The 25265-nt window shown below is 41.7% G+C and overlaps 2 protein-coding genes across 4 annotated transcripts; both read left to right on the top strand.

Annotated features, from left to right (window-relative positions):
- The first annotated feature begins 640 nt into the window (after window positions 1-640).
- On the top strand, window positions 641-12872 carry Pura (purine rich element binding protein A). 3 transcript variants are annotated; one of them, XM_048331583.1, is made up of 2 exons: window positions 641-769; window positions 7406-12872. In XM_048331583.1, exon 2 carries the CDS (start codon window positions 7575-7577, stop codon window positions 8541-8543), a length of 969 nt encoding a protein of 322 aa, XP_048187540.1. In that variant the 5' UTR covers window positions 641-769; window positions 7406-7574; the 3' UTR covers window positions 8544-12872. The 3 variants fall into 3 exon arrangements, with proteins under 3 accessions (XP_048187540.1, XP_048187539.1, XP_048187541.1); XM_048331582.1 differs by lacking the exon at window positions 641-769 and adding an exon at window positions 1344-1758; XM_048331584.1 differs by lacking the exon at window positions 641-769 and adding an exon at window positions 6707-6846.
- Window positions 12873-16405: 3533 nt separating this feature from the next.
- LOC125340132 (IgA inducing protein) lies at window positions 16406-22051 on the top strand. The gene has a single exon (XM_048331585.1). The coding sequence runs from the start codon at window positions 21735-21737 to the stop codon at window positions 21891-21893; it is 159 nt and encodes a 52-aa protein (XP_048187542.1). The 5' UTR covers window positions 16406-21734; the 3' UTR covers window positions 21894-22051.
- Window positions 22052-25265: the final 3214 nt, after the last annotated feature.

The following is a 25265-nucleotide window of genomic DNA, read 5'->3' as shown; positions in this document are numbered from 1 at the left end:
GATTTAAAAAACAAAACAAAACAAAACAAAAACTGGGATGAATCACAGCCACCATTCCTATTTTGCTCCACAGGATAAACCTCTCAGAAGATTAATAGGTGAGTTTACAGTCTACGACTGCCTAGAAAAAAGATGAGGGGGGGGGGCATTTTGTGGTGTATTTGTAAGGCAACTTCGAAATAAAAGTTACTCAAGCTGGGGGGGGGGTCATGCCTTCGTTGTTCTAAATAACTAGCTGACTTCTTGGGAGATCCATTTTAATCACAACAGATGGCGAAGGCAGGGGTGTGTGTGTGTGTGTGTGTGTGTGTGTGTGTGTGTGTCCCCTCCATTTACTTTGCAGCTTATTAGCTGATCCACCTTCCTCCATGCGTTGCAGGATTGAGATGCGACGGCGTGGAGACACCAGAAGTTATCCTGTGCACCAAAAAATATTGTGATATCCAGAAAAAAAAACAACACACAATCGTCCTAAAGGACGGGCTGTTTTGCATTTTAGTCTTTGCGTGGCAACGCGTTGGCCATCAGCCCGGCCCATCGCCCCGGTCCCCCCGCAGCCTCGGGACGCATCTAATATTTATCAGGGTTTTGTCCTTCGTCACGTTCCCTCCGAGGGGCCCGGCTGCACCTACGGAGCGTGGGAGGCTGGGCAGCCACCCCACACTTCCTGTCAAGGCTTCTCCGAGCCGGAGCCGAGCGCGGCCGGGGCCTCCTCTCCGCGCTCAGGCCGCGCGTGCAAGCCCCTCGCGGCGGGCGTCTCAAGGCCAAGGTGAGCCCCGCCCGGGCGGCGCGCGGCCCCCGGCCCGGGGACAGACGGGGGGAGGGGGAGGGAGGGTGGCCGCCGCCGCCGCGACGCAGAGGCCCCGAGTCGGGGCTGGCGCAGGCCCCGCGGGCTCCCACCCCCGCCACAGCCCGGTCTGGGCCTTCAGGTGGCCCACGAGGGGAGGCTTGGCGCTCCCTTGGGCGCTCTGGGCGGTGAAAGGAGCGCGGTCCAAGCGGACCCCCCCCCCGCCCCCCGCGATCAGCCCCTTCCTCCGTGGCGCCCCGGGGCCCCAGGGCAGCGGGATGTTGACGCGCCAACGGCAGAGAGGGCGCGCGCCGTTCCCGCGCGCGACTCCGAGGGAAGGGAGCGCGCTCGGCGGCCGCCGCGGCAACAACTGAAACGCCGGGACGCGAGAGCGGAGCGCGCGAGCCACGGCGGGGGTGGGGGCCGCGGAGCGCGGAGCGCGCGCTGACGTCGCCGGGAGTCACGCACGGAGCGCCGGGTTACGCGCCGACGTCTGGCTGCCACGACTTGCCGTCTGCGGCGGCGGCGGCGGCGGCGGCAGCGGCGGCGGCGGCGGCGGCGGCGAGCGGTTCCCGCCGGGGAAGGAGGAGGAGGAGGAGGAGGGAGAGCCAAAGAGGGCTGTGAGTGCGCGGGAGAAGCCGGGTGTGTGCTGGGCTTGACCGCGGGAGGGTGAACCGAGCGAGAGCCGAGCCAGCCGCGCGAGCCGCCGCCGCCTCCTCCTCCTCCCCTCGGCGCCCCGCCCCCGCCAGCCAGCCCGCCCCCCTCCCTGCTCAGCCTGCGGAGCCCGAGTGAGGCGCAGCTCCGCTCGCGCCGCTGTCCAGGACAGGTGTGCGCGCGCGCGCCCTCCTCCCCTCCCCTCCCCCCTCCCCGCGCCAGCCTAGCGCGGGCCTCGCGCGCGCGCCCTCCCTCCCTCCAGCCTGCGCCCTCCCTCACCTGCGGCAGGACAGCGCCCGCCCGCCCGCCCGGCCCGGGTAAGCCCCTCGCGACCTTCCGCGCTGCCATCGCCGCGGCTCGAGATGCCACCCAGCTCGTCCCCTCCATTTGCCCTCCCAGCCCGAGAATAATCGTGGTGCCATTGCAGACATCCCCGCACCCTCCCTCTCGGGGACCCAGGCGGTGCAGCAGCAACGCCTTCCTCTCCCTCCCCTCCCCGTCCTCTCCCCCCCACCCACCCCCCGCCGCCGTCGCCGCGCTCCTGGCAGCAACGTAGAAACGAACCCCCTTCCACGTCTTATAAAGGACAAGATACCTCCCCCCTCCGTTTTGGGGGGCTCCCTCCGCAGGCGCTGGAGTCAATGATGCAGTTTTCCTATCCATCTCTGATCCCCATTTCCCCTGACTACCTTCGCCGTGGGGCCTGGGACTGTGCGCTAGACGTGGCCGGCACTCCCTTCAGGCAACCCTGGAAGGAGGGGAGAGGAAGGGAGGTTTTATATACTACGCTATGCCTCTTCCCTCCCCCCTCCCCCGTTTGAACATCCCCCCCCACACACACACACCCCAGGTTGCAAATTGCATATGCCCCCCCCCCGCCGCCCAGGATGCGTTGTTTAAAAAAAAAAAAAAAAAGCAAAATAGAAAAATCTGCGCTGACATCGCAGACGTAGCCAGGCCCAAGGATGGGTGGCGCGAACGAGGCAGTTTTACTGCCCCACCGGGCTAGGTCAGCTCTGCAGCCTCCTCTGCCTTTGTCCAGGGGCAAAAGAAAGGGCTGTGAAGCTCTAGAGTCTCCCTTCTGAAGGACAGTGGGCCCAGAGGTGGCCTGTGATGTTTGTAGGAGAGGTGAGATATGTATGATGTTTGTAGGGGGTAGGGGCCCCACCGATTTATCAGCCATAAGCCTGAACTTGGGTAGGTAGAGGCCCGGAGACGCGGGCTAGGTAACTTACTATGGTTCGTAGCTGCGAACCCCTAAATAAATGCCACCTTCATTTCCCTAGTCTCTGCGGGATACTCTAGATGATTTTACTCGGTTCTGTGCTGGGCCCCCCGTGTTTCTGTCGGGCCAGAAGGTTTTGGACAGCTTTCCGCTTCGGTATCTATGATTGTGCCCCGTGTCCTTGGAAGGGAGGTCCCAGCGTTTTACAACCGCCTAGATTTGGTTGGATTTGGTTTGACATGTTTTGGTAAACTGTCAGAAGGGTAAGGAGATTTGTGGATTGCTTCAAGACCCCCCTTCCCCCGCCCAAGCGAATTGTGGCTTTGGAAATTAGAGTGTTGATTGGAGTGTGGAGAGAGTTGCTGTTTTCATTTCTTTGAGTACAATACTAGTAAAACCATTTAAGACTCCCTGGAAGAGAGTTTTTGACATTTGACTGGGTTCTGCTTGGACCTTTGGGGGTCTATAAAATGTTGGGTTCTGTGAATCTTTTGTGAATTTTAGAATGTGTGCTAAATTTGCTTAAACTATTTTATAAATGTTTCAACAAAACATTTGGTAAACTCGAAGATTATATCAAATGAATTGTTTTCTTGAGATTTTACATGTTTAATTCATATCTCTAATCCTTAAACATTAATATAGCATTGAAGAAGCCTAATTTTCAAGAATAGGTAAGCTGTAAAGAGGGGCATGTTTTTACAAAATGATTGATGAAACGCGGGTACTATGAGATGCTATTGTTGATGTTATGTTAAATGTTAAAATTTACTTAAGCGTTTCCTTTATGTTTCCTGGTAGATAGCCATGAAAGGAAAAAGAATGGGTAATTCTTCCACTTTGACCATTTGTAGAACAACATTCTGGTTCGATTTAATGATTGAGGTATTGAAGATAATTGTTTTAACCCAAGTAGCTCTTGAGACACAACAAGTTCTAACATTCTCTTTTATTTTGGAAATTTGTGCCTTTGTAAAATATTAATCAACATTATCTCTGAGAGATGCTCTCCAGATTTGTTTTATAAATATGTATTGATTTTTACTTTAAAAAGTAGAATTATATTGTTTTAGAATCACCTGTATCTTTGGCTGATGAAAATTGAGGATTTTTTTTCCTTCTAATGTCTGTTTGTTTGTGTAATTTCTTTTGTGGGTAAGAGTTTGTTAAATACATAGTAGAATGAAAAAATAAATGAGCTCTAGTCTCATCAAAATATGTATATAGTGTCAATAAAATAGCTCAGGAAACCCAGACATCTTTATCATGTTTATATGTAATCACGTTTTGAGGAAAATAATATTCTTGTGAGTTTTCATTAACATGGATATTTTACTACATATTTCGTTTCCTCTTTTGCTTTCCTACCCTGTATTGAGATTGTAAATTTAGTTTTGCAACTACTTGTTTAAAGTAACATACAAACAGCTCACCTATAGGTTTTTCACTCATCAGGTTAGTATATTGTTTAGGTGATTCACAAATAGCTAAGTCCCTTTTAAATACACATATTTTTATGGATTTTCAATGTTAGATTGCAACTATAACTTTGAAATTCTACTTAAAGTTCTAAACTTTTAGTTTTAAGGCTTTTCTTCAAGTTAATATTTATTCCTCCCAGACTGCATTTTAAAACTATTCTCTATAGTGTAAGGAAAACACCTTTTACCTTAGGAGCCTGAGAAAAATCCTACACTTACCATTTTATACTCAGATTAATATTTCTTGTTCCATACTAAAAACATGCTATCTTTGAATTGTTCTGGAAAGGAGATTATTAGCCTTGTTTATTTTTTAGATCTATATAAAAGAGACAAGCTGGAATATACAGGCAGAAAGTACGTATATAACGACTAGAACAAAAGAATTGCATATTTACCGAAAGAGTTCCGCGTCTTAGCCATTTGCCCATTTTCACTTAAAATTTCCATATCAACTGTGCAAATTTAACATACTCTCTCCAGAAACTTCAATGGCCTCTGTGCTGGGGAACTAAGAAGTCAATTCCCAATTATATGTTTTTCTTTAAAAAAAAAAATTCCCAGGGCATTGTAAAACTGCTTCCAAACCCCCTGGACATAAATGTTTGGGACAGAGGGTAAGAAATTTAGACTGTGGAAACTAGAACAGAAAGGCAGGTAGTTTGGAGCCTTTGGCTTCTGTCTCTGCTGCCTTGATCATCAATGGCAAGGTGTAGCTGGGACCAGTGGTGGGCAGCCCTCTCATCAAAAACCGCATTGGCCTTTTTGCTGCTCAGAGTTCATTATGGGGTAAGGGTTTGGTTCACTGCAAAAGGAAAGACTTGAGGAAGAGCAAAATCCTTTCTAGATTGGACTTCATCAGATCTTAGCTTCAGTTTACCAGTGGGACCCGCTCTGCTGTATGCAGATATACTGCTACTCAGCCTTTATATTTCTGGAGAGGCTGGGGTCTATCCAGGGTTCTGATTGCTGCCTGAGCCTGAAGGAGACACCGCTACTTCACACATTTATTTTTTCTGGGGCAGGAAATAGTCCAGAAGTTTGTGTCCTCTTCCAACAGACTTGGGGATATGGGGAGGGAGTGCTGGAAAACAGCATTGAAGGTGCTCAAATGCAGTACTAGAGTTGCCCCCCAAATTAAAGAGAAGTTCTTTGTGGGCCCCAGAGCCTGGGTTTCTATTTCTCATTGTGAGCCTCCCCTTCAAAGTGCGGTTTCAGAGACCACTGGACATGGGCACCTGTCTCTAGGGCTGGTTCACAGCATCATCCTGCAAGTTGCTCTTTGGTGGCCAGGATTCTCTGCACTATTTTTTCCTCTTAGTAGGAAGTAATGAACTTTCAGTATAAAGTAGCTAATGCTGGAATAGGGGAGACACAAATACCTAGCAGACACATTTGTCCAAAAAGTAAATGATTAAGGGGTTTTTGAACTCAGGCATTGATACGGCATGTATATACCCCTAGACTTATTAGTTTCTCGACTGTGCTCTTTTTGGGGCAAGCATGTGTTTCTAGAGCTAAGAATTGGGGAATAAAGAAAGCTCTTTCCATTTGGGAGGGAAGAGAGAGAAGTTTAATGGGAGTCAATCTTAGGATGAAGGCAGCACTCAGTGTTGGAAAGGCCAGAGGTAAGGCTGTATACCTGTCCTCTGCAGGTTATAGGAGTGGAGGGGCTTTGGCGGGGTCCCTTGGAAATAGGCCTTAGCTTTGCCTGAGCTGCCTTGCTGCAGGTAACTGCAGTAAGGGAATATTAGCTACCTATCTGGGAATTGGAAAATAGGCCCTAGATTATGCATCCGTTCTAGGAAGAAAAAAATATTCCCAAGCCTCTAATTTACTATAACCAGAAAATATCCCCGCTTAGCTGTCACTGTCCAAAGACTCATTGATCAATTAATGGTGGGTAACCTAGTTGCCTAAGCAAAACCTAGCGATCGGTTAGTGTTACCTTTTGGGGGATGGGGGCTGTCTTTGACACTGGGGAGGCCCTGGGAGGAAGAGTAAAAGAGTAGAGTGAACCTGTTTTAATGAATCCTGTAAGGAACTGCGTATCCCAGGAAATTCCTGACATTTTTAGCTCATGAATTTCCGAAAGCCTGCATGGTTTTCTCTTCCATTCTGGGTCCTTCCAGAGAGGAATGAGTGGGCTGGGGTCTGAATGTTCAGGAGGGCCTGGTTCATCCGCAGAGCTGGCCTTCAACCCAGGCTGGGCTTAGCCAAGGATAGGGTGCCCCCCCTTCCCCAAATCTCGGAAGGAGGAGGGGGAGACAGGAAGGCAGTTGTGGTCCCAAGAGGGGCTGGTTGCAGGTTTGGGGGTGAGTGGGGGGTTTCTTTTTGATTGCTCTTTGGGAATAGGGGCAGAGACGGGAATAATCATTGCAGGCACCCGGGTCCTGGTGCGGCTACTGTCCTCCTCTTTGCTTCTCCCCCCCCTCCCGCCGGTGAGTGCGCCCGCCCGCCCGCCCGACTGTGCGGGGCTGCGGTTGGGGGGAGGGGGGAGCGGGATCATCTGAGGCCAGAGCGGCTGCCTGGCGCGGGGAGGGGAGTGGAGGGAGAGGGGAGGGACGGACTAGGTGTCTGCTGCTCCGCGCCACTGCTGCCGGCGCCCCGTCCTCATCCCCGGCAGCCCCCTCTGCAGCGAAGGGTTCCCGCCGCACCACCTCCCCGCCTTCGCCAGCCTTGGCAGCCGGGGTTCTGCGGTAGGAGGCGAGCCGGCCTGGCGGCGGGAGGGCCTGTCTGGATCGGGGTCTGGGTCTGGCTGAGGCTCGCGTGGGAGGGGGCGGCTGTGACTTGGTGTCCCCTCTGCAGTGGACTCTGCTGGGCTGCGCACGCCCTCCCCCGCCCCCCCCCCCTGCTCCCTGGGGTCTCCGGAAAGCAGAGCCCAGGGCCGGCCTGGTGCTTAGTATGGCAGCTGCCTTCTCGCCCTCGTCCCCCGACTCCCCAGGCCAAGGCCGCCTAGGGTTTGGCCAACAGCGACAACCGGGGTGGTGGCGGTGGCAGTAGCTGCGGTGGCAGCCGAGCTGCGACGCGGCGCGTCCCGCTCCCTCCTCCCTCGAGCGAGGGGTGTAGGGTGAGGGCTGGTGGGTGGGCGCCGCCTGGCGGGCGGGGGCCGGCGGGGTGAGGGGGCTGGCGTGGGGAGGGGGCGCGGGTCACGTGCCGGCGGGCGGGCGGGTGGGCGCGTACAGTAGGGCGCCCAGCTACTGTACTGGGGAGTCAGTGCCCTGTTACCGGGTCTCGTCTGTCTCGTCTCTCCCGCAGATCTCGCGAGAGTGGCTGACTGGCTGTGGGGGTTGCAGCGGCGGCGGCGGCGGCGGCAGCAGCAGGCGGAGCCGGGGAGGGAAAAGCAGCGGCGGCTGAGGCGACTGAGGCGGCGGGCGGAGCGGCAGGCGGCGGCGGCGGCGGCGGCGGCGCGGCGGAGCGCAGCATCATGGCGGACCGAGACAGCGGCAGCGAGCAGGGTGGTGCGGCGCTGGGCTCGGGCGGCTCCCTGGGGCACCCGGGCTCGGGCTCGGGCTCCGGCGGGGGCGGTGGTGGCGGCGGGGGCGGCGGCGGCAGTAGCGGCGGTGGCGGCGGGGCCCCGGGGGGGCTGCAGCACGAGACGCAGGAGCTGGCCTCCAAGCGGGTGGACATCCAGAACAAGCGCTTCTACCTGGACGTGAAGCAGAACGCCAAGGGCCGCTTCCTGAAGATCGCCGAGGTGGGCGCGGGCGGCAACAAGAGCCGCCTCACTCTCTCCATGTCAGTGGCCGTGGAGTTCCGCGACTACCTGGGCGACTTCATCGAGCACTACGCGCAGCTGGGCCCCAGCCAGCCGCCGGACCTGGCCCAGGCGCAGGACGAGCCTCGCCGGGCGCTCAAGAGCGAGTTCCTGGTGCGCGAGAACCGCAAGTACTACATGGATCTCAAGGAGAACCAGCGCGGCCGCTTCCTCCGCATCCGCCAGACGGTCAACCGGGGGCCCGGCCTGGGCTCCACGCAGGGCCAGACCATCGCGCTGCCCGCGCAGGGGCTCATCGAGTTCCGCGACGCCCTGGCCAAGCTCATCGACGACTACGGCGTGGAGGAGGAGCCGGCCGAGCTGCCCGAGGGCACCTCCTTGACTGTGGACAACAAGCGCTTCTTCTTCGATGTGGGCTCCAACAAGTACGGCGTGTTTATGCGAGTCAGCGAGGTGAAGCCCACCTACCGCAACTCCATCACCGTGCCCTACAAGGTGTGGGCCAAGTTCGGACACACCTTCTGCAAGTACTCGGAGGAGATGAAGAAGATTCAAGAGAAGCAGAGGGAGAAGCGGGCTGCCTGTGAGCAACTCCACCAGCAGCAGCAGCAACAGCAGGAGGAGACCACCGCTGCCACCCTGCTACTGCAGGGTGAAGAAGAAGGGGAAGAAGATTGATCAAAATGAATGGAAAAACACACACACACATACACACGCTCACACACACACACATATATACATACACACAGCCACACAGAAAAAATATACTGTAAAGAAAGAGAGAAAATAAAAGTTAAAAAGCTAAAAAAAAAAACCACAAAAAAAATAACTCTTAACTCCAAGGGAGCACCACCCACAGAACCTCCACCAACTGACAGTTTCTCTTCTTGACTTGCCACCCATCGCTGGATGTTGTCCACTTTATCCACCATATAAAACAGTAAGCAGCTGCTAAAAACAAAAAAAAAAAACAAAAAAAAAACAAAAAGTAATAACATTATATGAACTGTGTTTCCTACTTGATTAAAAAATATAAAGAACTGAGTGTTTATTTCCCTAATTAACCAAGAACTTTTGTACACATTTAAGCTATTATTATTAAAAGTGTTTGCAAAATGGTCAAGATTATAATATTGCTGAATTATATAAAAGTCCTTTTCATGTTGAGCTAACATTTGACTTTAGCACAAAGAAGAGATATTTTAGAACACGTAAAATAATATTTTTAGTTTTTCTCATTTTGTTACCAAATTTCAAACCTTACATGGAGGTTATTATAGTATATTTGACACCCTATATACCTGTGATTAGAGATGTGTATATATATATGAGGGCTAGGCATGCTGTGTGTCTGAGCTTTGTCTAAATGTTATGCAGAAGTTTGTAGAGTTAAAGGTACGTAGGTTTAATTCATGCAAGGTAAACAATAAGTGCTCTCTTTTATACAATATGCATTGCATCTGGACCTTAAACATAAAAATGGTCAGTGAAACTTCTGTGAACATGAAGAAATTATTAAAAAAGGCATTTAAATGAAATTTGCTAAGTTGTGATTTTTAATGGTTGGAACCAAAGTTATTCAAATAGTAAAAGGAAAAAGAGAAAGAAAAAAGAAATCTCCCATATTTTTCTGCATCTGTTTGCTTTGAGTAGGTGTTTTGTTATTATTGTGTATATGAGATGTACTTGTATCGTTCATAATATATTTTTTTTATGTGTAGAAAGATTTTAAAACTTAACTAACGTGCAGCAATTTCCAGTGAACCTGTATTTGGACATCAGGTAGTGAGTCTGTTTGTGGTCACTAGCACTGTCTCCTAACCTTGTAAGAGGTCTGAAGCTATCCTTTGGTTTTTGCCAGTGCTATTAACTTATGTAGACCTGTTAAAAAGCAGAGTAACACAATTATAGTTATCCTACTGAGCCATGGATTCTGAGTTTCATTTTAAAAGTGAAAGCCAAGTTGGTGTTTGTAAAGGATTTCCATGTAGCTGTGGTGCTAGTTATTACTGGCTACATTATATGCTAAGTGTATTTGTGTTCCCCAAGTGTACAAGCCTTCTATCAAAAGTATGTTCTATAACTCATATATTCAAAGTGTTAGGGTATAAAAATGCAAGCTTAGGAGAGCACTTTACCAAGCTGGTGTCCTCCAAACTGAAATTGTTTGTAACGATAGTCTTTTACAGGTTTTCATTTAAAGATGTTTGTGTGCTTTTAATTGACAACTAACTTCTTGCTGCTGTATAGTAAAATATTAATATATTTTTATCATTAAACTGCTGCATGACTATCATCTTTGAGTGAAGAGAAAATGTTATAAAAAAAAAAAGATGCCTTAAACAGTACATTTTGGTTTGGAATTCTGTAGAAAGTATTTTGGTAAAAAAAAAAAAAAAAAAAAAGAAAAGAAAAAGAAAAAAAGGATCTTTGATCTTGTCTGACAGAGAGTTCTGGGGAAGGAGTTGTTTCTTGGCAAATCCAGCCATTATAGATCTAACTGCTGTATGTAGAAGAAACACCTGTAGAGTGGGAAGGTATCACTGCTTCTCACACTATAAAGCATTGGCCTAGGAAGGTGAAATGGTTGTCTTTTTGAAGGATTTTTTTTTTTTTTTTTTTGCTGGTTCTTTGGGTTTTGAGTTGATATTTTTTCGCTCCCTGGTTGAGTATGTTGTCTTTGTTTTTGAGATCTACTGTATGTGTTGAATAACAAGCTATTTTCATTGTACTGTGCATTTTTTCCATTGCTTTTACTATTCATACAATGTTAAATATAAGGTGACCGTACAATAGTTAGGAGTTTCTTTACTTACAAAAATCACTGGAAATGATTAAATTGCTTTCCCCCTCTCCCCAAAGGTGCGTTTTTTCTTATTTCCATATAGTAAAGTTGAGCTTTTACAGTGCATAATGTGACATTTGGAATGCTTATCAATTGCATGTATACATTAATAACCTGCACTTTTTTGTCTTAAGGTTTGTTGAGCTGTTTTGTTCACTGTACTTTAACTGTGATATGGAAAAGATTGCATTCTCTGTGCTGTTGCTAATTAGGAAAGAGAATTGCTTTGATTTTTGTCTCTTGTTTACTATAGCTTAAAGTTAAGCCTTGTACTACAGGTTGTTGGAGTACTCTTAGATCAGTGTTTCATAGTAGCCAGCAATAAGTAGTGCAAGTCAACAAAAACACAGCAAACTTAGGCAAAGTGTCCTTTCTTTGAGATGTGAGTTCTTTCAAGAGGTTTTCTTTAGGGTCAGTTACCTAAAGTGAAGCCTTTCTTACCTATAGACTTCAGATTCTGCTTGGAATCCTACCGGATCAAGAAGCACATATATTGTGCAGTTGTCTTTACACTATTACAGTTGAACACAATCTTACTAGGATTTCTAAACCATTGTCTGATTTATGGTCAGTGGGTTTTAAAAGAAATCCACATGCAGATCTTTAAGACTAAGAAGTGATCATAGAAAAAAACTGAGTGACTGTAAAAATGCTCTTTTTTTTTTTTTTTTTTTAAGCATCTCATTTTACCTCCCCAATCACCCAACCTTCCCTTCTCCCCTCTCCTATTTCATCCTTCCACTACCTTTCCCCTCCCAGGTGCTCGGTACTTTACCAAGGTTCTATATCTCAGTGTTTTATGTTAGTTTTTTCTTGTTTTTATTTACTAGTTGGTAAACCCTGTTTGTGCTGACAAATAAGGTATATTTGACCATATGTGTTATTCATAGAAGACAGTATGATCAAATGTGCCAAAAATAAGCAAACAAAACTTAATTCTTGACAATGCCTTATTTTTAATGATCTGCTCTGTCTTATAGTTAAAGTCCAAGAGCTTGGTTAAACTATGTTATTTGCCTAAGTAAAAAGGAAAACTTGAACTGCATTTCAATATTGACATTCTTAAAATGAGAGACACTGTCAAGTAATTTAATCCAGAGATCAGCCACCAGATTTGAAGTGTGTGTATGTGCGTGTGTGTATTGTTACTCATGTTTCTTTTTTCTTTTAAATCACTGAGTCTTTTTTTAAGCTATTTTTTTAATTTGTGCCTCCTATTTATCATGCTGATGTTAGAAGCAGCAGTCATCCAGCCATAGAGGGAGCTAAAGTTAACTAACCAGAACTGTAGAAATCATAATACATGCCTTTGACAACAAAGGAAGTTCATAAGGAAAGCCATGCTGGCTTTTCCTCTACTACATACAGATTGGAGGTACATGAATATTTGCCAAATGGAAAAAAAAAAAAAGAGAGACAATGCTAGTCAGAAATGACAAACTGTTTTCCAGCTTCACAAAAGCCATGGAAAGTAAAAACCAAAACCAACAGAAATTTTAAAACTTTGAAAGTTTCACTTTCTAGTGGTCCCATGCAGGGGTTAAAATTTGACTCAATATGGAAAGTATATTGTTTTGTTATTGTTTTTAGGCCTTCATATCTACCAATGGATAGTCTGATATTTCAGGTAATGGAGAAAGCTGCTAATAATTTTAGCCCCTGCCTAAAGAAGACATTATTTCATTTGGGAGCAAATACTTATTGCCTTGAAAAATAGCACTGTAATAGCCTATGATAATTAGTTGTAGAATAACCTTTATCCCTTTCAAACTATGCAAATTATTAAATGTAAATTAAAATTAAATTAAAAATAGTTCATTATATTGCAATCAGATGACATTCACAAAAGTAACTGGAGCATAAACAAAATATATTAGTTTCAGAGTTTTTATGCTAATAAAAATATAACAGCTACCTAGTCTAAAAATGGTGAATATTAATACTGTATGATAGAACTGGGAAGACTGCCTCCCTTTTTGAAAAGAGAGATTGAGGATTTTTATAATTGTTTTTCATCAAATTTTAATATTTTTGTCAAATTTTAGGATTTAATTTGTAAAACAGTTTGCTTTGTACTGGCATATAGAAAATAGGGTATTGGTTTTAAATTTTTTGAAGCCAAGTGATCAAGTACATTTGTAATAAAAGTCAATGGATCTATATCAGTTGTACGCACTGTTTTCATTTCTTGTTGTTATTAATATAGGTATGATGTGCTTTTTCTGCAGGAAACTGAACTAAATTTGGGTTGGAAGGGAGAAAAAAATGATAAATCTGTTGATAATGAGAATCTGGGTGGGTACAATGGCTCAGGCACTTTCTCTAAGCCTTTTAAGTCAGATTTAATGTATTTTTAAAAATGCTATGCCAACTTTTTTTCTTCCTGGTTTCTTGATGTTTGGAGAAGTTACTCATTTTTGTTTCTGTGCTTTAATGTTTTGTGTTCTGGCATAAATGCTGAAACATTGCCATAACACATTTTTTAATTGTGACATTTTCAGTTTTCTGCCAACCGTGGTAACCTCACCATGGGCATGAATTTATACTTATATTTCCTATGTGGCTCACCCTCTTCTCCACAATTTTCCCACTCATTTTCTTCATGTTAACACCCACACACACATTTCCACATGATTTTAGAATGAGTTTTTCTGAAATTGTTGGTCTTGGTAGCTTTCTTTTTCTATAAAAAAAAAAACCATAAGGTTTTATTCCCCATCAAGAGAGATAACAAATCTAATGACTTTCTTCCTCTTTCAAAGTCTTTTGAATATTAGAATGACATTTCACTTACTATGTGAAAAAGTGCTAAAACAAGGGCATCTTTAGCAAACTAGATTTTGAAAACAGTTGGTAATAACTGAACGTTTATAGTTGATTATCCCTGGATTTGAATATCAAGAATTTAGATATATGGACATATTGTATTTCTTCATGTGAGTAAAATATAGAACATTTTAAAGATTTGATTAAGCAAGTAAATTCACTAATTTTGTTATGCTGCCTTTAAAATTTTTGTCAATTTTTGAATCACATTATATATTTTGTTCTCTTCATTGTGTGTTAACCAAATTTAGGCCATTTATAATTAAGTACACCATAAAACTAAAGTGATCATTACTATTAAAAATTACCATTTTCACTCAACAGCATTAATTAAAGTCTTTGCAGAGTTGCAGTGTATTTTTAAGAAAGGGTGACTTTAATATTTATGAAGCTATTTGATTCTAAAACCAAACCTAAATTTAAGGCCTGGGCCATTTTTGCTTTTTTTAAACAGACATTTCATTATTATGGGCTAAGTGAAGATAATCTAAGCTAGCATTGATCTGAGTTAGAATCTCAAGATGCAAGAACAACCAGATGAAATGTGAAAAATACCATTGGTTCTAAGCCAACAACTTTCTATCTTTCATCTGCCAAACTGACCACCAAATTTGATGCTAACTGGTGTAGACAACTTATGTCTTTAGGAAAGTTTAATAGGGTAAAGGTCACTTGTTTAAAACATTTTCCTTAACAGTCTGGTAGCTATTCAGTTTTGTTTTGTCTCCATATTACGTTTGGCATTTGCTGTTTTATTCTTTTCCCCTTCCTTTCTCCCTACTTGGTTCCTCCCTCCACCCTGATGTGTTTTTGTTTTTTTTCCTTCCTGATGTCCTTTGCTCATGTGGAAAATTGTCTTGTTGATAACATAGAAACATGGTGGTGATCTTCTGAAAAATTAAGTTGCTTCTTACAGACCAGAACTATTTTACATACCTTGGACACAAGATTTTTGTGTTTCCATGAATACATACTTTGATGATTACAAGTAACTTAACTATTGAATTTTTATAACATGGGGAAAATTTAAGTTAAAGAGTTCAATTTTCTTGATTTGGAGTTCACTTTTTTAATAATTCGAGACCTCTAAGTTTAGGAACCAAGTTCTTGTATTCTAGAATTGTGAAAAACACAGAAACATGCTTGTTAGTATGCGTTTTGGTTTAAGATGTATTAACACAGAAGGCATCTAGGTGGATTTAAGGAAAGATGACCTTGTGAAGTGGTAGTGAACAGATAGTACCTACTCACCTTGACTAGCTCAAACAATGATGACTTTCGGGTAATTTATTAGATTCATTACAGTTCTATCCAACTCCCATTCAGCTGGAATAGGTTTGGCAGTTTCCAGCACATTAGTTGGTAGCTCTTGACCTACCTCTTTAATGAATACATCTGACATCTTGTCTCCCATCCTGTTTTCCTTGTCTTTTTTTCTTTATTCTTCTTGCCGTAGGCCTGCGCTCAAGCTTACTCCCTTCAGAAAGAAGTAAAGAAATTGCTGACTTCTACCTTAGAACATAGCTAACTGATGATCCAGAGAGATTTCTGTATTATGAGGTAATTGGGCAGTATTTTCTGACTCTTATTTTCTACATAGTCTTAAGTTGGCAGTTTGAAGAGCTTCTAAATTAATGTTTGTTAGGGAATTTGTAAATTGAAAAGTGTAAGAAGTATGTGCTTAGGTAAGTTACTGGGAACTGAGACTGGTTTGGAAATTGGAGAGCAGGAAGGGGAAAAGCTGTTTAATGTCTTTGTAAATGGGGATGTGAGAGGTAGAAGGGAATGATTGGAAGTAAAGTGGGAGAAAATTTTATTGGAGGTAGGAAAAGTACTCAAATGAAGTCTGAAGGACAGTTGTTTGCTCAGAACAATGAAATTGATCTTTACTAAGGAAGTTTCAATAATGCCAGAGAAAACAAAACCTCTTTGGCTAAGAGAAAACTGATGTTCTATAGCCAGTTTTGAGGATTATGATGCATTGTACAAATATATTTTCATGTGTAGGATGATTTGTGGAATGTTTCCTTTTCTGGGCCAAATTTAAGTTGCACAGTTGTGAGATCTCAGCTTCTGGTCAAGGCAATACTAGGTACTTAGCATTTTGAAAAAAACAAATTTTAAGCTTTTTTTAAAATAATTATTTAAGCTACCAGTAATACTTATTGTTTTCTGAGGCTTTTGTCATATACTTTCAAAATAGTCTTGAGGTCAAATTATCTGATTTTTCAGTCCCCAGAGATCCATTCTCAAACACCCTTTCTTTTACAGAAACTTTAGTCTTAGGTTCACATAATTTTTTTAATGAGCTGGGTAAAAAACATTAAATTGCAATTTTAAGTATTTTTTGTATTTAACATTTGCAGTCGTAACTGCAAATTAGCATCATGGTCTTGAGGTCCTCAACAAATACTACGTTTCTAAAACTAGACAGCCTATTTCCTAAATTGATGTTTTTGTTAGTTTTCACACTTTTTCTCTTACTTTAAAATCATAGAAATCCCAACATTTTAGTAATGGCAGAATTTATATAGTTTAATATATGTTTGGGAGTTTATACGTTCTTTGTAGGATGATCTAACAGTATTGTTTTGTGTTGCTATAATCCCAGAGGTGTTTTAAATTATTTAAGATGAAGAATTACTGTTAATGTTTGTTTTTAAAGTTACCTAATTCAGATATACTTGGATTGACTCTTCACTGGCAGATTTACAATGGGTGTATACCCAGTGATTTTTGCAAACTTACCTTCAAGTTTTCATTTTAGTCAGACTATATACATTAGTAAAATAAAATATGTTTTAAAATAGTCCAAAGGAATTCTGTACTTGGAAGGTAATTTTTTAAAGTCAAATTCATTAACAATAGTAGCGTTATTTTTATGTGTCTTATTTTTTTAGAGTTAGCACTTAGTGTAGTTTTCATATCTTATTGTGTGTCAGATCTTAAATTATAATATAGTATCACTCTTAAACAGCCCCTCCCCTAGTAAGTAAATTCCTCCCCTAGAAGAGAATTCCCAAACCTACACCAAGAACCAGTGATTTAAATAACTGTAAGACAAGTCTTTGGAAGGTTTGAGTTTAGTCAGTAGAGATGATAGCCCATTTCCATGCTGCATACAGTTGTTAGGGTTTGTAAAGGTGTCATTATATATAAGTGCAAAAGCAGGAAAGACTATATAAAGTTGCCTATAAATTTTCTAGTTTTCATTATTTGCACTATTATCTTTGCACTTGATATTTTGAAAGTTAAGACTAGTCACTTTCACTTTTGTTTCTAGTCTTTTCTAATTTCTTGCAGAATTATGTTTTCAATATCCCACCCAAAGCAAAACTTATATGCAATTAAATCTGCTTTATAAGGCCAAGAAAATATTTCTTAATGTTAGCTATGTAATGCAAGCATTTGTTTTGATAAAAAAAATTTTTACAAAGAGCCCTTATTTGCCAATGAAGTCTTTTGTAAGTGTGAGCTTTATTAAACTGTTTAAGTAAAATGAAAGTTTAGGATAGGATATGTATAATGATGTCATTGAAATCCAAGTTCTGGCCTCGGATGGCTTGGTTTTGGAGTGTTGGTCTGTTTTTACTTAGCCAATGAGATCCGAATCTTCCTGGGTACATGCTTAAAACGTTGGAAGTGAAGTGGGTTGCAAGTCGCAGCTCCCTCCTCTATGTAGTTTTCCATAATATTCATATAGTTTTCTCATGATCTGTGTGATTTAACTGGTATTGAAATAATTATATTAAATGACTGTTCCTTTTTGGAATTCAGAATTGACTCACTTTTTTTTTTGAGGGAAGGGGACAGCAAAGGGTGTGAGACTTTATTTTAATCAGATGCTATCATATAACCTCACTGATTCGCTCTACAAAGAGAAGAACAAAAAGTGTACCTGTGAACATATCTTTTTGTCTTAGTGAGATTGTGCAATATGAAGTGTTCAGAATTGCAAAAATGACAGTTTCATAAATAGAGCAAAAGATGTGTTTTGGGCTAAAATTGTTTTTCTAAGTTACTTAATTATTTTATTTTGGATTCCCTTGCCCATAGCTTTTTACACACCTCATACTTAAAACCAACAAGTGAGAGGCTTTTGAGATTTGGTTTATTTTTGGAATGCTTGAGTGTGTTTCTGGATGGAGGAGGGGTGTTAATTCTTGACATGCTCTTCTTAGTATGTTTTGCTAGTCACTCTGCATCTTATGTTTGCAAATTCTGTTGAAATTCTGTGATGTATTTGAAATGAGAATATCTTCTATGAATGTGTGAGTGTTTGTGGCTGGATTCTATTGTGGAACTTGTGGCTTTGTTTTCAATTTGAGTAGGAAGTTTAACTTCCATTGTCTGGATTTTAGTTTTATCTGGTAGAATTGTGCCAGGTAGTCTCTAAATATGCACCAATTTTGAAAATGATAGTTAACAAATGTGGATTTGTCTCTAGATTATCCTCTACTCAAAAACCACATCACTAATTGCCTATGTTTCATGCTGTTAGATCTTTCAGTGTGGATGATGTGGATGGATGGGGATGATATTCAGCATAGATCCATGAATTAATTCTCTTAGGAAAAAAAGAAATTTGTCTCCAAACATTTTCCAGGAGACTTAAATTTGCCCATATGGAAAAGGAAAAAAAGAATGAAGGAAGTGGCTTTGATTACGTTTTAAAGGAGTTTAAACAGCTTAATCCTTTTTTTTTTTAGTTTGAATCAATTATTTCCTAAATGAAAACGAAAGAAATGATCAGCATCCCTTCCTCCTTTTTGAGGCCATTTTTCATTTTCTGCCCCCATTTCCTAACCCTGGTATTGAATGAATTACGGGTATTCCTCTAAGTCCCTGTAACCCTTTTTTGGGGGGGTCACAGATATCTAATAATCTGATGAAAGTGATGAACCCTCTCCCCAGAAAAAAATGCACATACACATAATTTTGCATACAACCTCAGGGGCATCACAGATCTTTTGAAACCCAAATTAAGGATCTCTGCTCTAAGTAAATTCTAAATAAAATTGTAATGCAAACAGTTGATAAGAATAGGAACTATCAACTTAAAATATTTCAGGTTCAGATTATTAAATGGTAGCCCCTACTAGCAAAATGGCATTGCAACCAGCTTTGTTAAACATTGTAACATCCAGACAGAAGGAAAAAGAAGCAAGGCTCTGAGAGCTGTTTATAAGGAGTCAAGGCATCTCTAGACATGGGAGCCATTTTTGGTTCAAGGCAGGGATCAGGATGCCTGACAACTTCTAGCAGGGTAGAGTTTGATAAACCAATGCTCAGGATGCCAAGGGGTTAGCTATTATCTTAACCCCTGCCTCACCAAAAGATTTTAGTTTTGTCTATTGGGAAACAAGATGTCACTAGGGAAAAAAAAAAAGATTTGCCTTACAACTTTGCTGGAACACATCAGTTTGGTGGGACACTAGCATTATTTTTAAGAAGGTACATTAAACCAAAGTAAATTATTCTCTATGTAGAACATTATTTACTAGTAACATTTATTTGGGTGTATTAGCTTTGACAATTTTTACCAGTAAATATTGATTTTATTTAAAACTGGGAATCCAGTTTACTAATAGGATAGTTGATATATCCGTTCTTCATCCCCATGTAAAGAATAGTTTAGAGGTTTATGCATACTTTTTACGTTACTCTCTTGATACCATGGGGTGGGTTGGAAGGGGGGATCTTTGAGTCAACAACTGACAAAATGTCAAAAATTCAAAATTCAAAATTTGAGAAGCAGCACTTTAAATCTAACTCTACACCATTTTAGTGCATGTATTAGTTTTAATAATGATTTTTGGTGCATGCCTTTGGGCTTATTCAAAAGTGTACAATAGAAAAGTATATTTCCTTTCTTAGAAAGGAGATGTTTTTCTACTTTGCAACATGTGATTACAACAATCTTCCTCTGTGGGAAGATTAACCATGTATTGAACTACTGAAAAGTATATATTTTTAGATATACAGAAGGAATAATCTACATGGAGCAGCATTCAGACCTATATAGAAGTCATAGCATTCTGTATAGGACCAAAAAGGAAGTAACCTTTAACACTTAAACAGGCTTTGTTGGGTAGAAATACCTTTAGATCTTGCATTGACTTCCAAAAAAAGAAAATGCCACAGAAGTTTGCTGAAACTTTTGTTTGAATTTTCTCTGTCAGTGTATTTAACCCAAAACAACAGCTTTGGGTTAGCACATATGTAAGAATCAAAACACAACAAAACAAAACAGATCAGTCTGGTTTGCCAATCCAGCCTAACTGAAATAAGTAACTCATCACTTGCAACATGAAAAACTGTACAACTCCTCTAAGGTTTTGACAAAATAACCTTGGCCGATGTGGGAAGATTCCCACATGAGTTTCTGACCCGACAGTGAAGATTCATGTTTGACATGATTTCAAACCTGACTGTCTGTTTAAGGAGCCATGGTACAGTTTGCTAATTCAATCCCAGATACCTGTTGATTACCTGTGAGATCTAGAGTCCAAAGTAGCCAGCAGCTGTATCCCTGGGTGCTCTGTGCCCATCAGATAGCATAAAGTAAGTAGGGTTGGGACAGGTCACAGCTCAGATGATTGACCTCAGGTGCTGTAGACAGCTCCAGATTCAAAAATTGTATCTGCTTTCTTGGGAGTCATCACTGAACTAATGTCCCACACTGTAACTTACTGTAGATGCTTTCTCTTACAGGAGGCCCAGAGCACACATCCTAATTGCTTGTGGTACTCAGAGAGGGGGTGCTAACTCTGATGCCCTGGCCAAATTCCAGTTTAGGGATGTGGGTCTTCTTGTCATTCTAATTGGAAATGTTCATCACTTCCCATTTTTCCTGTGGCTCTCCGTGCAAACTACACTAGTCTCTTTCTTTGCCTCCGTCCCAGGTCTTTAAGATACTGGTGTGTATTATGTGGGCCAAGGTTATGCTTTATGCTCATGCCCAAGAGTTCAGTTGGCGTCAGGATGCCCTGTGATTGGAAAGTGGACTCTTGTGATGTTTAGGGATGAAATAGGCCCACTTTTTGCATAAGTTAGGGAACATACACACTAGTGGGAGGCTTCCAGCCATGAGGTGTCAGCTGAAATCAATTTTCCCTCTTTACTTATGGCATGATTAGAAAATCTGTTGGGCAGTCAGGGAAGGCCGGAGTTCTGCAGCTTTAATCTGGGTAACTAAGGCTGGTTTGAGCAAGACTTTGGTTAATTAACTGGGTTCTCAGATGCCACAGACTCCGTGAGAAGTCACCATTATTTTCAATGGTTGTGATAGAATTTCCCCCTAGTAGCCATTATTTTAAGATTATATTGCAGAGTTGCTTTATTTTGAGCTTTTTGTGTATACACAATCCCAAACTGGAAGAAATTTTAAAAAAGGAATCCTGCTGTGAAAGGTATATATTACTCTAGATTTTTCTTACTGTAAATATTGTAAGATTGTAATACTGTCGATATTTTATTAACCAACAAATGTTAATCTATGTGAATTCAGACTTATTTTAAATGTGCTTCTTATTTACTGTGTGTGGTCCCTGTTGCTGACAGTATTAAGTTATATTCTGATGTAAGATTAACTTTATTAAAGAATGTAAACATTAATGTTTCCTTATGGGAAAACATATAAAGTATAAAGAAGACAATTCTTTTCATCAAAATATACTGTGTATTTACACTTGCTAGACCCAGCACCACTTACAAATTTAGTACATTGCTCAGAATTTCAGTTAACACAGCTGACATGGTTGTACTCTGTCTGAAAGTCTTAAGAGTAGGTATTGTTGGAATATAAACAGTTTGTATTTGTCTGCTGTGAATCATAATCTTGAAGTTTCTAATCAAGTTTGTAAATTTTTATAGTAAAATGTTTTAATGACAATTGAAAATTTTGTCTTCTCTAAAGAATGGTCAAAAATATCCGTTCAAAAATAGAATTGTTCTTTACTATCTTTCCAAAATGACTTTGGTTAAATGGACCAGATGTATATTAGTTAAAATTTAGAACTAAGTTGTTGATATTCTTTGCGTTTACAAGTTAATCCTTATTGGAGATGTGCCAATATACAGTAGAATATCATTAATTTGCACTGTTTCGGGGACCCCATTTAAGAATGCTGAATTTTGCCAACTAAAATGTAAGCAAATGTAATTTAAAAAGTAAATTTGAGCATTCTGTATTAACTATGTGCAGTTATCATATGAAGAAGCGCAGTGTGTTGGGCTGTAATATAACCATATTTGCTGTCATGTTCTCCCATCTCAGTGCTGGGAACTCACCATGTGGAAACCAAGCAAACGTGTTGTGCATCAGCCGGCTTGAGTTTGTTCAATATCAAAGCTGAAACTAGCGAGGTCTGCTGTACTGCTTATTGAAGTATTGTGATTCTTTTAGGCATTGATTCTTACAAAATATATACTGTAACAGTATACTTTGTACAGATTTAAATTTTATTTGAAAAAAATGAAATAAAGTAGGCAAAAAATAAAGATGTTTATTTTTCATGTGACTATATAAACAGCTCAGTCTTTTGTTTCAGTGCTTTTTGGGGAAGGGATCAAGGGCTTTTTTTTTTCTTTTTTGTTTTATTTCCCCATACATGGAAACCATTTTTAGGATTTAGTACACCTCTACTTGCCTGTTACTTGTGATCATTAATTGCCATAGCATTGAATGTACTCTCACACTGAAAACTTTCCATATTCTATTTGAAAACATCTATTTTTTCCAGGCACTGGTGGCTCATGCCTGTAATCCTAGCTATTGAGGAGACTGAGATCTAAGTATCGCAGTTTGAAGCCAGCCCCAGAAGGGCAGGAAAGTCCTTTAGACTCTTATCTCCAACTAATCACAGAGGGCGGGGGCGGAAAGCTGGAAATGGTGCTCTGCCTCAAGTAGTAGAATGCTAGGCCTTGAGCAAAAAGAAGCTCGGTCAGCACCCAAGCCCAGAGTTTAAGCTCCAGGACTGGCAAATACATACATGCCACACACACACACACACACACACACACACACACACGTCCACACACACGTCCACACACACAAAATATTTTATATGAATGGCTTTTCTGAGTATCTTCTTGTCGTTACACAGATCACACTCCTTTTGTTTTCTGTCCTTTTAAAGTTGAAGTCAGATCAGGGTATAAAGGCTTACAAAAGTGTCTATGACAAATCAAAGAGAATCTGCAGAAAACAGAAACTGTGTAAGACCTTTTCAAAACTTTCCTAGTGAGTGGCATGGGGGGGAGGCAGAGAATTAAGTTACCCATAAAAACATGGCCCAGGATCCTTCAGGACAGTTTCATTGGGGCCTCCTAGGAAAGCACATTATCTAACCAAACAGAACCACCTAGTTTTGACTCAAAATCCCGGAGAGGCCTCAGAGGTCTCAGGTCTATATTTCCCTCCACTTTTGGAAGTGGAAGTTAGAAATTTTCTTTGCAGATTTTTCCATTTTATCATTTTTATCATTTCTACTTACCTTCAGGCAGGATATGAAAATACTTGGGAGAACTCATTCTGCAAGGTTCTTGGCAAAAATCACACTACAGAAAATTTTTCAATATTAAACATATATGACAGTGGTTATATTCCTAACAACTGATGCATTGCTATAGATTATCTCAAGTTCACGGAATTATAGTTCTAGGCTTCCCTGGGTGGCTCCCAAGAAACTTTACTGTTTTATTGTCTTCTTTGAAGCAAACAACAGGATTGAAGTAGGTTTCACACTTGACAACCACCAACTCTGATAAAAATAACATAAAAGCTGAATCAAAACTTAAAGCTGGGAAGTATAAATGTGGTTCAAGTGGTAAAGTGCTAATTTTGAGGGGAAAAAAAGCTAAGCAAGAGCCCCAAGACTGGCACAAACAACACAAAAATTTTACAAGTTTTGGAGAGAGGCTAGGTACCCAAGAAACTAGTTTTACCTAAGTTCTTCAGTGTTTCTGATTTTAGGGGGCACACTGAGTGTAAGTAGTACTTCCTGAAAAAGACAGATTCTCCTGAAGAGAGGGTCAGATAAAATCCAGGTGTCCCTATCCAAGAGAAAGTTTCTGACAAACAAATTCATAGTGAAATCTAGCCATGATTTGCTCCCAATAAGTATAAGGGAATGAGGAGCCAGGCTCTTTCCTAACCTTGCCTTTTAAAATCTCCAAATGGGGTTGGAGGCATGGCTCGGTAGAGTGGTAGCCAGTGAGCAAAATCATCAGGTACCGAGTTTTAATCCTGGCCTCAGGCCTAAAAGTAAAAACTCCAAATGGGACCATCATAAATATGCGCAGCTTTCCACTTCAAGAGCAAAAGGCCCCAGGGTGAGATTTTACTATGATTCCACAGGGAAATGTCCAAGACTTGGGATAAGTAGGGACAATAAGACAACACTAGTAGGGCCACAAGGACCTCAGGAAATGTGACCAGTGTAACAACATGTTGGGGAACTTTTTTAAAATTCACATTTTATATTTTATATTTTATATCATAATGGTGATATACAGAAGAGTGATCGTTTCATAAGCCAGGTAATGAATACATTTCATTTTGGACAATGCCATCTTCCTTTGCCTTCTCCCAGTTTTTCCCTCCTGTCCCTGTCCACAGGTTATACAGTTCATTTTCAACATAGTGTCTAGTGAGCATCACTGCCGCATTTGTTCACCCTTTGTCTCTCCATTTCTGTGCCCTCTCTTTGCCCTCCCCCCAAAGACAGATAAGCAAACAAGAAAAAAAAGAAAAAAATCTCTTATTTCCATTTCCTGAAGTTAATTTCCATAAATATTATTTTATATGATCAGGGTCATAGAGGCATTGCACCTTTGTGTTCCTCCCCTAAGAGTATTCTCCTTTGGTGTCACTGTATGTGAATGTCTAGAATCCTGTATAATTTATCATGTCTCACTGTAATTTGGATTTAGCTTCCCATATTAGAGAAAACATGCACCATTTGTCTCTCTGAGCTTGGCTTACCTCATTTAACATAATCTGTTCTAGGTCCATCCATTTCCCTATAAGTGACATAGTATTCTTTCAAATGGCTGTGTAAAATTCCATTGTGTATAAGTACCACGTTTTGGGGATCCACTCATCTATTGTAGGGCATCTGAGCTGTTTGCTTGCCTTGATTGTGAATAGTGCAGCAATGAACATGGATGTGCACATGTCTTTATGGTATCCTGGCTGGTGATGTTCTAAGTAGATGACCAGGACTAGTATGGCTGGGTTGTAGGGAAGATCTGTTTAGTTTTTTGAGGAACTTTCAGACCGCTGTCCACGGTGATTGTACTAGTTTTTAATTCCCATCAACAGTGCAATAGGGTTCTTTTTTCCCCACATCCCCACCAGTATTTGTTGTTCAAATTCACCATGTTGGGCCATCTAGCTGGAGTGAGATGGAATCTCAGTTGTTTGGGTTTGCATTTCCTCAGCCAGGGTGCTGAGCATTTCCTCATGTGTTTCTTTGACATTCTTTCATCTGAGAAGTCTCTCCTTAGCAACTTTGTCCATTTAGTGATTAGCTTATTAGCTTTGGGAGGGGCTAATTTCTTGAGCTCTTGGATATTTTGGATATTAGGCCTGTGTCAGATATACTTCTTGCAAAGATATTATAATCTGTGGCTGTCTTTCTAGCTTAATAGCTGTCTTTTGCTATGCAGAAACTTTCTTATGGGCAATCCCATTTGTCAAGTCCCTCTCCTATCTGCTTTGTCCC

This window comes from Perognathus longimembris, chromosome 22 (assembly GCF_023159225.1).
Source record: "Perognathus longimembris pacificus isolate PPM17 chromosome 22, ASM2315922v1, whole genome shotgun sequence".
Classification (NCBI taxonomy): Eukaryota; Metazoa; Chordata; class Mammalia; order Rodentia; family Heteromyidae; genus Perognathus; species Perognathus longimembris.
Note: the sequence above shows the minus strand (reverse complement) of the source record. Positions and strands in the feature narration are given on the sequence as shown.